The sequence below is a fragment of the Pristiophorus japonicus genome, chromosome 6 (genome assembly GCF_044704955.1).
Source record: "Pristiophorus japonicus isolate sPriJap1 chromosome 6, sPriJap1.hap1, whole genome shotgun sequence".
Classification (NCBI taxonomy): domain Eukaryota; kingdom Metazoa; phylum Chordata; class Chondrichthyes; family Pristiophoridae; genus Pristiophorus; species Pristiophorus japonicus.
The window spans coordinates 224,699,848-224,712,291 of record NC_091982.1 but is presented as its reverse complement, the minus strand read 5'-3'; the positions used below and the strand labels follow the sequence as shown (position 1 = coordinate 224,712,291).

The 12,444-nt window shown below is 43.4% G+C and overlaps 1 protein-coding gene across 5 annotated transcripts in view; it reads left to right on the top strand.

Moving 5' to 3' along the window:
* Positions 1 to 12,444, top strand: part of LOC139265976 (transcription factor Dp-2-like) — a 281,312-nt gene that overhangs the window by 246,164 nt on the left and 22,704 nt on the right. For all 5 annotated transcript variants that reach the window (XM_070883641.1, XM_070883639.1, XM_070883643.1 and 2 more), the window contains 2 exons: positions 6,042 to 6,110; positions 9,715 to 9,866. In XM_070883641.1, coding sequence (XP_070739742.1) covers positions 6,042 to 6,110; positions 9,715 to 9,866 — 221 coding nt within the window. The remainder of the gene's footprint in view (positions 1 to 6,041; positions 6,111 to 9,714; positions 9,867 to 12,444) is intronic.

Below are 12,444 nucleotides of genomic sequence, written 5' to 3'. Positions count from 1 at the left end.
TGTTTCTCATTCATAATAATGGGAAGTCCAACTTATGGAGTTCCCATTATTATGAATGAGAAAATACTGTACCTTGATTGGCTGCCCAGTGCCATGTGACTGCAGCTCCCGCCCTGCGCATGTCCCGACGTGCCCCCGCTGCGATGCGCAGTCAGTGGCCTCAGGACCCGGATCTCGCGTGGCCGCAGCAGGAACAAGTAAGTGAGCTTTTTTCTAGAATCCAGTCGAACGCCCGCGGGAAGGAGAAACCGGGATTTCGGGGGCAAGATTTATCGCTCAACCAACATCACTAAAAGGGAGGATCAGGACATAATTTCATTGTTGATTTTGGGGTCTTTCTGTGCTCAAATTGGCTGCTGCATTTCCTATATTACAGATGTGACTACACCAGAGTACCTCTGGTTATAAAGCGCTTTGGGGTGTCCTGAGATCATGAAAGGCGTGATATAAATGCAAGTTCTTTATTTCTTTCTTGTGCTTCAGACGTTTCTTCTCGCCCAGAATACTAGTTTACCTTAGTTTTGATTCATTTAGCTTTTGCTTTTTCCCTCTCCCTTTCTCCCATTCACACTTTTTATTTTTCCCTCTTTCTGGTTGATGTACATTATTCCAAGAATCCAGGCAGCCTACTTGCTGCCAAACCAATTCCATTGTTGATTTTTCATTAGCTGCTAAGGAAGCACAGGAGAATAGCCTCGCTTGACTCCTGCTTTCGTTCTTGCTTCTCTGTGTAAAGTGTCAGCCTTCCACTTGCTTGGCCCCTGATGGCATTGCTGAAACTGAAAACTGCTTGTGTGGGGGATCGTGGGCATGCTCCTGTATCTTACCATCCCATTGCACAGATTACAGGCACAAATGGTACTGCTTCACCAGGGGCCTGCCTTTACTTGTTAGCACCATCTGTGCCTGGAAGAATGTTGTTATGATATCTAATCATTTAGGAACACGGGAAAGTACAAGATGGAAACAGATTCTGCAGTCCATCTTGCTCGCCCCAAAAACTAATCGCAGTCTCGAGCTCTCCAACTATCCAATTCTCCCTTAAATTTTCCATGTAGTCTGCCTCCTTGGCTAGTCCATTTCACATATTCACCACTCTACATAAAGTAGCTAAATTAAAGCTGTGCATCTTCCCTCCTTTAAATTGTAAGCCTATATCCTCTGATAGCTTAGTAATTTGTTCAACTTTGTTGCTTCCAGTGCCACCATTTGATTTTATGCAAAGGAGATGCAGCTAATGTATAATGTTCCCTACAAATTGAACTATCTATAACCTATAGTAATTGCTGAATAGTTTCTTTCTTGCTACAAATTATGGATAAACCTTATCATTTATTTTGCGCAAAACTGACTCTCAGCTTTAAGAGGTAGCAGCAGATCGAATTGGATCATGGAAGTGCTCAACTAAGGCTAGATTAAATCAAAAGCACCAACGTATGTGCCAACAGCGTGGCGGCCCTGACCTGTATGAGAACACCAGTGGCAGGTCGGGGCCATAAAGGGCGAATGGCACCTGGACAGCATGGAGCAACGTGAGCTGGAGCAAGAAGGTGACTGGATTGGACGTCACCAAGGTCCAGGTCAGTGATTGGAGCGCAGGTAAGTACAGCAGGAGCGGCGAGGTCGGTGCGAGTGATCACGGAGCAACGTGATCAGGGCCCAGGAGAGGCATGAGTTCGGGGCTGAGAAGAGCCGAGGGCCCAGAGGCAACACGGGCCAGCCCACACTGCGATATGTGTGCACACTAGGTCCATGCAGCAGAGCTGGTCTCCAGTCGTCCTGGTTAATTCTTGCTACTGGACCAAAACCTAGCTCTGTCAAGCCCGTGTGGTGGCTGGTGTGCAATGGCCACCACACGTTAACAAAATGCACCGCATAGAAATCTTCCACCTTTCAACATGTTGTTCAGCACATGGAATATTAGGTCCTTCATTGAAACACCTGTGAACTCATCCCTTTTTGGTGTGGAAGCATGTCACTCTCGATACGAGGGACTGCCTAAGAAGATATGCCAACTGTCCAAGTTCCACGCAGTCAGTGGCCACAGTGTCCATTTTATCCACGTTTGTGATTAATAATCAATGTGGAACTGCCCCAATGTAAATTTGTTGAGCTCTACACACTGGTCCATCAGAGCTTCGTATTAATGCACACGCACTGAACTGCACCATTACCTGATCGGTTCTCTTCTGCATATTTTGGAGCTAACCTGCCAGGATCTTATACACAGAATGGAACAGACACCAGTCAACCATGCAGTTACAGTGCCCCACACACCTGTCGGTTAGCTTCAGTATTGTAGCATCATATTGCTGCAAAAATAATCACATTACAATAGAAAATGTCATTAACACCATTGTCGGTTATTCATTGAAAATTGAGTGCCCTAGGGGACATAGTCTTAGAATAAGGGGCCACGCATTTAAAACTGAGATGAGGGGAAATTTCTTCTCTGAGGGTTGTTAATCTGTGGAATTCTCTGCCCAAGAGAGCTGTGGAGGCTGGGTCATTGAATATATTAAATGCGGAGATAGACAGATTTTTGAGCGATAAGGGAGTGAAGGATTATGGGGAGCGGACAGTGAAGTGGAGCTGAGTCCATGATCAGATCAGCCATGATATTAAATGGCGGAGCAGGCTCGAGGGGCATTGTGGCCTACTTCTGCTCCTATTTCTTATGTTCTTATGTGTCAAAGGAAATAGTTATGTTAGTCTCAACTGTTGCAGTGAGGAACACAAGAGGTTATCTGCTTATATTCCAACTTTAATAAAATATGATATCAAACTCATTGCACATCATTTATTTTTCCTCATATCTGCTCAGTGATGGTTCCACCATCTATTTGGAGTCTTCTTGAACAAAAATCCAATACCAACCCTTTAATTAAAATTCAATTTCAATTGCCATTTGTCATTCTTGCCAGTGAAGCTTATGTGAAAGATTGGAACAGTTAGATTTACAATCAGTAAAATCGGAACATATGCAGCAAGATACTGGGGTACCTGACACACATACACCAACCACATGCAGCTCATGCCAACAATAAACATGCATAAAAAAATAACATGAATACACATAAGATTTCTAAACAAATGTGAGAAAAAGATTCAGCCAGGAAATAAAATAAAAGGAAAATAAAGCAAGAATGACAAAAAAAACCCAGAAAGCATTTACTTCACGCATTGGATGTCAATATCTATCATTGTGCAATCTAGGGACAGGGAAATCCTATTGACTTTTGGAGGTGAAGTTTCATTCCTATACCAAACTCAGCTATATATTTCCTATCAACTTTGGAAAATTGGTACCATCAATGCTACTTAGTGGCCCATGTGGTAGTTGTAATGCTTTGAGACCAGAATGAGGAATGAGCAAAGCTTCAATCCTCAGTTAGTGAGGACAGATGAGGCTGCAAAGGGATTTGAACCAGGATATAATTTTAAAATGAATGCACTGAGCAGCAGCAGGGGTGTCAGCAAAGGGTGGGGTGTTGGGTGAGCGGGTTTTTTGTGCGGGATAGGATTCAGGTGGCAGAGTCATGGATGAGTTGGAGCTTGAGAGGCTAGTAAGGAGGTTGTGGGAAAAGTCAGGTATGGATGGGGGTCTCTGGCAGTGGGAGTAAGGTAGGAATGAACAGGAATACTCGATCAGTTTCACAGCCTGGACACACTGAATTAAACGATATTGTTTCTACTGCTTCACTTGGCTCAGAAGAGTGATTGAATCTGGGACACAAGCATGACCAGTTTGCACAGGTGCCCGACATTAATAGAGTTCAATTTATTTCCTTTTTTCCATTGTGTGTTTTTTTTCACCCTTTCAGTGCAAATCACAAACTCATCATAAAACATCACTTATGGAACTGACTAGTTAGTATCCATATGGAAGCCTGCTCCTGGACAGGAATACCGTATTTAAAAACAGCAAGTTGTGTTCCAGAAATGATTAGAAATACTTTACAAGTACACTTCGAAAGGGTACATTTGAAACGTGTCCTAGAGATTATTAATTATCAGCTTAACAAGTCGGTTCTCAGTTCTTCTGTGTACATGTTAGACATGTGCAGAGCAGCTTTTACTGCACCAAGTGCTGTGGGAGGGAATCTATAACTGGCAAATGGGTAAAAAGAGCAGTGATAAAAATTTAAACTGCATTCTGAATAAGCATCAGTGAAGATAAATAAGACACGGAAAATCACATCAAAAGTCTGAAGTCTGGGAATTGTCATTGAGATGTGTTGGCTGTATCAGTTCCAGTCTTCCTTTAGAGGGCTAATTGGGAAGGAGGATCCAGCAGAGCAGCTAAACTCTGCTACAGTATGGATTAATCCTTTGTTTTACTTTCTGGTGCATGTTCCATTAATTCAAATCCTGGTTATCTAATGGTAAAATTTCAGTTGCTATGCACAGTTGAGAACACTATTTTGAATGTAGCAGGAAATGGAATTATCTGTCGTAATAATGTGTAAACAAATCATAGCAAAACCCTTAAACTAGCAGTGTTGCTATTTTAAAATTGTGAATCAGTAATTGCAGGTTAGAGTACATTTTTAAAACCTCGGATGAGCAGAATAATTTGCAGGAAACATAAGACATGACTCTTGCCGCCTGCAGTTTTTCATGTATTTCCAGCTAAGCCTATATAATCTCCTAAAGGTTTAAAAATACATTTTAAGAATTACTGTGTGAAAACTAGATCCAGAAGTATTTGCTCAGTTATGTTGACGTGAGATTTTTTTTGCCCACATGTTACTGCTCTTCTAGGTAATGGCTAGGACTTTGAAATATTAATGTGACATTTTGTTTGAGTTGCACAAACATGTTTGCTCCCTCAGTCTATTAGTGAAATAGTGGAGGAAGAAAATGGTACAATACTTAATGCACCAGATTCCCACTCTCCTCCTCTCACAAATCTAATGTAGATAAAAGGGAGTCCCACATGTATGGATCATCTGGTTTAAAAAAACATCCAGAAGACAGCTAATCCTATTTTGGAGACCACCGTCTGCATTGCATTTCTAAGGCTTATGTGGCCCAATAAGTGGGATGTAACTCCTCAAACTTTTTTAATTTCCAAGGAAACTTGTCCAATTAGTTCCAAATTTTAGGCAGTTCTATGTCTACTGGGACTGGTTTAGAGTGCCAAAGCCATTTCATTTAATACTCTGGCAGCTGTTGATGAGAGAGGACTTTATAATAGTAACTTTATTTATATAGCGCCTTTAACGTAGTAAAATGTCCCAAGGCGCTCCACAACGATTTTACAACACGTTAGATATTGACCATTGAGGGAGAGAGAGAAAAAGCGGGAGAAGGAGGTATAAAAAGAGGCTAAAGGCTCGGGTCTGAAGCGGCAGCCAAAATACGCAAATGGACACAATGAAAAAACGGGAAAAAAAGAAATTCAAATGGCATTGTAAATAATACAATAAGGAGTATACAATAGTAACATCAGTATAATAAAGAATTATAATTAAACAAAATTAAATAATATATACCATAATTATAAATTAAGTTAAAATTATAAAATCAACAATTGAATCAAATTAAATCATTTATTAGCTTTCTTTAAGATTCATTCCCTGTCCAGTGATTCAATTAATATTGAAAAACCAATCACTGTCCTCCATCCTTGTGATGTCATCATTTTATTACTTTTTATTTCTCATTTTGTCCTCTTGATAGGACCTGTAATAGCTCCAGTCTCGAGCTGCCTCCTTTCACAGGGAGACGCTGATGTTTAAATCTCTCTCCAGCTGCTCCAGGCTCGAGCTGCCTCCGTTGTCAGGGAGACGCTGATGTTTAAATCTCTCTCCAGCTGCTCCAGGCTCGAGCTGCCTCCGTTGTCAGGGAGACGCTGATGTTTTTACTGTATTTTTAAAAATATCTATATATATTATAAATAGTTTATATATTTACTATATATTACTTTCACTGTATCAATCTGACTGAGGCTCTTGGGATAATAGCAAGGTGTTCTAAACCACTGCCACCCTGTCGCCTGTTACTTTGTGTTCTAATGGTAGCGGTTTAATTTTCAGGTAGAAAAACAGAGACGGATAGAACGAATTAAACAAAAGAGGGCTCAGCTTGAAGAATTGATACTGCAGGTAACAAACACATCTATGTCCGTTTAAACCTATTTAGTTGTTTGTCTTGAATAATTACACCAATGGCTCTTGTGTTTGTATTTGAAGTGCAATTAAGTCAGAATAGAGATGAAGAGAGTAAATGAACATAGACAGGTTGTTGTGAGTAGTTATGTATCACATGAAGTAGATCTAACTGGAATAATACATGAATGTGGAAGTTATATTGCATAAATTTGGCAATTATCACGCAGTACGTACTTAAATCTCTAATTTGTTGGCTGCTAAAAATAGGACTATAATTATCTGTTGAGAGAGAAATCCAGTAATTTACTTACATTAATAATATGGAGTTTGTAATTGCTTATCTTTATATACCCCAGTTGCTGAATTCCGCCACCACATTTTTAACACTGCCTAGCATGTTCCACGACTGAGGGTGTGAGCAGGGCACCAGTTCCCGCCCTTGTATCACCTGTTGCTTTTGGGACACCCAGGAGAAAATATTTTAAAAATAAAAGTTAACTATTCAACTTTTTTCTTCTTCGTGATCCCGTCCATCCTCCTCCCCAAGAGGTGGCACTTCTGACATTTGCAACTTGTTGTACACGTTTAGCGTCCGAAATCCAGAAATCCAGAGTGCCAGAGTTTGGAATGTTCCGGAATCTAGACACGCTGCCGCTCTCGGCCGCCAGACTTCCTCCCTCGGCCGCCCGACTGACTTCCTCCTGCTCACATCTCTTCCCCCCCCCCTCGCCCTTACCTCTCTCTTCCCCCCCCCCCTCCCCTTACCTCTCTTCCCCCCCCTCCCCTTACCTCTCTCCCCCCCCCCTCCCCTTACCTCTCTCCCCCCCCTCCCCTTACCTCTCTCCCCCCCCTCCCCTTACCTCTCTTCCCCCCCCTCCCCTTACCTCTCTTCCCCCCCCCCTCCCCATACCTCTCTTCCTCCCCTTCCCTTACATCTCTCCCCCCCTCCCCTTACATCTCTCTCTCCCCCCATACCTTACCTCTCTCTCCCCCCTCCCCTTACCTCTCTTCCCCCCCATACCTTACCTCTCTTCCCCCCCTCCCCTTACCTCTCTTCCCCGCCTCCCCTTACCTCTCTTCCCCCCCTCCCCTTACCTCTCTTCCCCCCCTCCCCTTACCTCTCTCCCCCCCCCCCTCCCCTTACCTCTCTCCCCCCCCTCCCCTTACCTCTCTTCCCCCCCCCTCCCTATACCTCTCTTCCTCCCCTTCCCTTACATCTCTCCCCCTCTCCCCTTACATCTCTCTCTCCCCCCATACCTTACCTCTCTCTCTCCCCCTCCCCTTACCTCTCTCTCTCCCCCTCCCCATACCTCCCTCTCCCCCCTCCCCTTACCTCTCTCTCTCCCCCTCCCCTTACCTCTCTCTACCTCCCTCTTACCTCTCTTCCCTCCCCCCACCTTACCTCTCTCCCCCCCGCCCCCACCTTACCTCCCTCTTCCCCCCTCCCCTTACCTCTCTCTCTCCCCCCCCCCCCCCTTACCTCTCTTTCCTCCCCATTACCTCTCTTCACCTCCCCCTTTATCTCTTTCCGCCCCCCAGCGCCCCCCTTACCTCGTCTCCTCTCCCCAACTCTTACCTTGGCCCAAAAGACGTCCCGGAAATATCCGAGATCCGGAACGGCTCAGTCCCAAGGTTTCTGGATTCCGGACGCTCTACCTGTATAACAGACTAAAATCATCTGTGTATTACCCTCCTTAAAACCCAGGCTTTTGGACATCCCTACTATTCCATTTGTTCGCAGTCCGTCAATTTTTTTTCCCCTTACACACCTGTGAAATACCATGGGATGTGAAAGGTGCTATATAAATGCAAGTTATCATTCTTTTGATTTTATTACAACTTGCATTTATATAGCATTTAACGCTCCTGTGGCATTTTATTACAAGATTTGAATGATTCAATTTGCTACTATAACTAAGCATTCAAAAAATATTTAAATGATAATATCCAGTTCACAGGTGCATTTTGCAACTATACTAAATCATCGCACCAAATTTCACCTCCTTCACCTTCATCACAAACCAGTATTTGGGAGCTGGTCAAATATTGCACTACAGCAAGAACTTGATCTAGCAAACTCCCCTGCATTGCTTTGAAGAGTATTTCAACAATAAAACAGTGATAGTGAAGACTTGCTTATTCTTACTCTTACTGTTTACCTTTGTTTCTTTTTCCCCAAAAGGTTAGGCAAAGTCATCCTGTTGTAATTCAATGTAACGATTCCAAGAGATTTATTGCTGTCCAGAGCATGGTTCCTGACTTTTGTTTCTGTCATTTTTGCAGAAAATTGGGTTGCCTATTCTTTTAAAATCTTTTGTGCAAATATTTTTCTTTCTATTTTAGACATTGCAACATGATCATAGCCAACCAACCTGCTCCCAAACCTCTGGTAATGCTGTTACTGTAACAGCCAGCTAGGTTATGATGAGTTTTAATAGAGTGAATAGGGAAAGACTATTTCCTCTCATTGGGGAGTCTGTGTTGAGGGGCATCAATTTAAAACTGTCGCTGAGCGTGAAGAAACGGGGTAGAAAAATAAATCTTGATGTAGAGCGTTGTTGGAGCATGAGATGATTTGTCCAGGGAGTGTTTGAGGCAGAGACCATTTCACGTTTACGTGGCAAGTGAATAAATCTTTCCAGCATAGGAAGATGCACGGTTATGTGGGGAGGGGGAGCGGTGGGGGGAGGTGGGGGAGCGGGGGGGACAGGTGGTGGGGGAGCGGGAGGGACAGGTGGCGGGGGAGAGGTGAGGGAGTGGGGAGGTGGGGGTGGAGCGGGGGGGGGCAGGTGGATGGGGAGCGGGAGGGGCAGGTGGGGGAGCGCGCGGGCGGGGGGGGGGGGGGGGGGGGAAGGTGGGGAGGTGAGGGGGGAGCCGGGGAGGAGGTGGTGAAGCGGTGACGGGGGAGGTGGGGAGGGAGCAGTGCAGAGCAGTAGATATAGACATGATGTGGTGAATGGCCTACTTCTGTGCTATAGTTCTATGATTTTGTCACTCTGGGAGAAGTTCCTGACTTCTGTTTGATACTTACCTTCTCCCCCCTTCCCCATCCAAAAACACATTTAGATTGACTCTCACCATGTAGCAATTAGATGGGAGATTTGCACCCGGAGACAACTGGGTGCAAGCCACTGTACAATTGTATCAACTTCACTTGCTCAATCTAATTTATTTAAATGAGCTCATCAACTGCTGTGTTCACAAAAATAATGAGATATTGGAATATCTAAAACACTTGCACAAAGCAGTTTTAATTGATTGGCTGTGAAATGAATCCCTAATTTCCAACGTTGTTCCAATTAATGCTTTTCATACGTCAGTCATATGAATGCACACCCGGCTGTCTTTGTAAACCGCACATTCATTGAGCTACCTATGTTCCTCCCCTCCCTCCTTGATCTATCGCATAACTATGTTGTGTGGTTTCTCTTTGATGGGTTTTCTTTTATGTTTTTATTTTATTTACCTTTTATTCTAAAGGACAGCTTTTGTTTTGAATCTGATATTTTTTAACCCCTGCCACTTTTTATCTAGTACTTCATGTATTTTTATTCTGTGGTTAAAATTTGAAGTGTTTTATTCTGTTTCCTACTTGCAGCAAATAGCATTCAAAAATCTAGTACAGAGGAATCGACAATCGGAACAGCAAACACAGAGTCCCCCTGCACAAAACTCGACTATTCAGCTGCCTTTCATCATAGTCAACACCAGTAAACGGACTGTCATAGATTGCAGCATCTCCAGTGATAAGTGAGTATCCGTGCATAGGATGCATTAGTCTTTTGTTCAATGTAACCAGTTTAACACTTGTTTGTTCTTTTTACCTAACTTGCCTCGCATGCCACATTGTTCGCAGCATATGTTGGAATGAACCAAGAAGTAGTTTCCTACGGGCACAATAAGATCATAGATATGCTACATATTGTTCATTAGATATGAGGATTTTTTGAATTGAGAAACTTATTCCCATAATTCAGGATATCACCAAGAATAGAAGACAAGTATTGCACCAAACCTGGGTTTTAGAAATAAAAACAGAAAATTCTGGAATTACTCAGCAGGTCAGGCAGCATTTGTGGAAAGAGAAACCAGAGTTAACGGACTAGAATTTCGCCGACATTGCGACCAGGTTTTCGCCACGATTTGATCCTCCGCGTGAAACCCCGGTCTGCGGGATCTTCGGGCACCTTTTTGCTGCGGTGCTTCCAAGTGCCGATGTTGAAACGATGTGCAATGCCGTGGATTGCATTACTGTCGTACTTTCGGCACTCTCCACCACAGCCTGAATACCGACAGGTCAAACCCGTCGGTGCAGTCCTGCCAGCAGCGGTAAGTATGAAGACCTGCAAAAAAGCTAAATTAAAGTTTTTATATTTTAATTATTTTTCAACGATTTAGTAGGTAAGGGTTTTGTGAATGTTTTTTGCAATTTTTTTTTTTTCTCCCCTCCCAAGGCCTCTCTCGCAGCGCTAGCGGCCTCGGACTAAAGTTGCCGAAACGTGCGGTTTGTGCGGCGAATCCTCGTGCAATGCCAATTTTACCGATGCGGCCATGGCACAGAAGTAAAGGCCGAAATTTAGGCCTAAAAATGGTAGTGCACAGGAAGCAGTAATTTTGGTGTAAAACTACCGTTTTTGCTGACAACCGAAATTCTAGCCCAACGTTCCAAGTCGATGACTGGGTTTTAGAAGTCCGTAGATTGTAAGAGAAAGAGAATTCTGCAGATGATGAGGAGTTCTACGGTATCATTTGTCACTAGCGAGTGATGGCAGGCACTTTGCTAGAGTAAATGATGTCCGAAGTTATTCTATCCCATCTATGATGTGACCACATTTCACAATTCACACTTCAACGTCTTGATTGGCCAAAAGCAGCCCTTTGGTTCAAAAAGAACTCCACCAGAAGCTACTTTTTGGGGAAAGTGGAAGTCCAGAGGTAGAAGTGAACAGTTAAGCAAAAGTGTTTAAAGTTGGTTGTTTTTAAGGAAAAAAAGTTCAGTCGATAGAATAGCTTATATTAGAAATAATAAAATAAGAGAGAATGGGTGAAAAGGACATGCAATAGAAAAGTGTGAAAATACATTTATTTAAAATTATATTTATGTTGGTTATATATTTTTCTCTCTTTAAAAAAATTAAGCTGTTTCTCACATTTGATTATTGATGAAATATTATGGTATTCTTGAGCATCGCTGTGTATGTCAGCTGAGAACTTCAGAAAAGCAGCAAGTCTCGGCAGACCTGGAATTCTATGGACCCGCTTCAGCCTAATGGTTGCTACCTTGCCATTGTGGTATTCCATTAATGTCTTGAGTAATCTTTGACAGAATTACATCAACTCAATAAGTGCACAGATGTGATCAAGTTTACCCAAGGTTTACTAATGCTTGATATAAATAGAAATATACAAAAATGACGAGCAGGTAAAGACATAGAGACATAGAAAAGAGGTGCAGGAGTAGGCCATTCGGCTCTTCGAGCCTGCACTGCCATTCAATAAGATCATGGCCGGTCATTCTCTCAGTACCCCTTTCCTGCTTTCTCTCCATACCCCTTGATCCCCTTAGCCGTAAGGGCCATATCTAACTCCCTTTTGAATATATCCAATGAACTGGCATCAACAACTCTCTGCGGCAGGGAATTCCACAGGTTAACAACTCTCTGTGAAGAAGTTTCTCCAAATCTCAATCCTAAATGGTCTACCTCTTATCCTAAGACTATGACCCCTGGTTCTGGACTTCCCCAACATCGGGAACATTCTTCCCGCATCTAACCTGTCCAGTCCCGTCAGAATCTTATACATTTCTATGAGATCCCCTCTCATCCTTCTAAACTCCACTGAATAAAGGCCCAGTTGATCCAGTCTCTCCTCATATGGCAGTCCAGCCACCCCTGGAATCAGTCTGGTGAACTTTCGCTGCACTCCCTCAATGACAAGAATGTCCTTCCTCAGATTAGGAGACTAAAACTGAACACAATATTCCAGGTGAGGCCTCACTAAGGCCCTGTACAACTGCAGTAAGACCTCCCTGCTCCTATACTCCAATCCCCTAGCTATGAAGGCCAACATACCATTTGCCGCCTTCACCGCCTGCTGTACCTGCATGACAACCTTCAATGACTGATGAACCATGACACCCAGGTCTCGTTGCACCTCCCCTTTTCCTAATCTGCCACCATTCAGATAATATTCTGCCTTCGTGTTTTTTCCCCCCCAAATGTATAACCGCACATTTATCCACATTATACTGCATCTGCCATGCATTTGCCCACTCACCTAACCTGTCCAAGTCACCCTGCAGCCTATTCGCGTCCTCCTCACAGCTCAC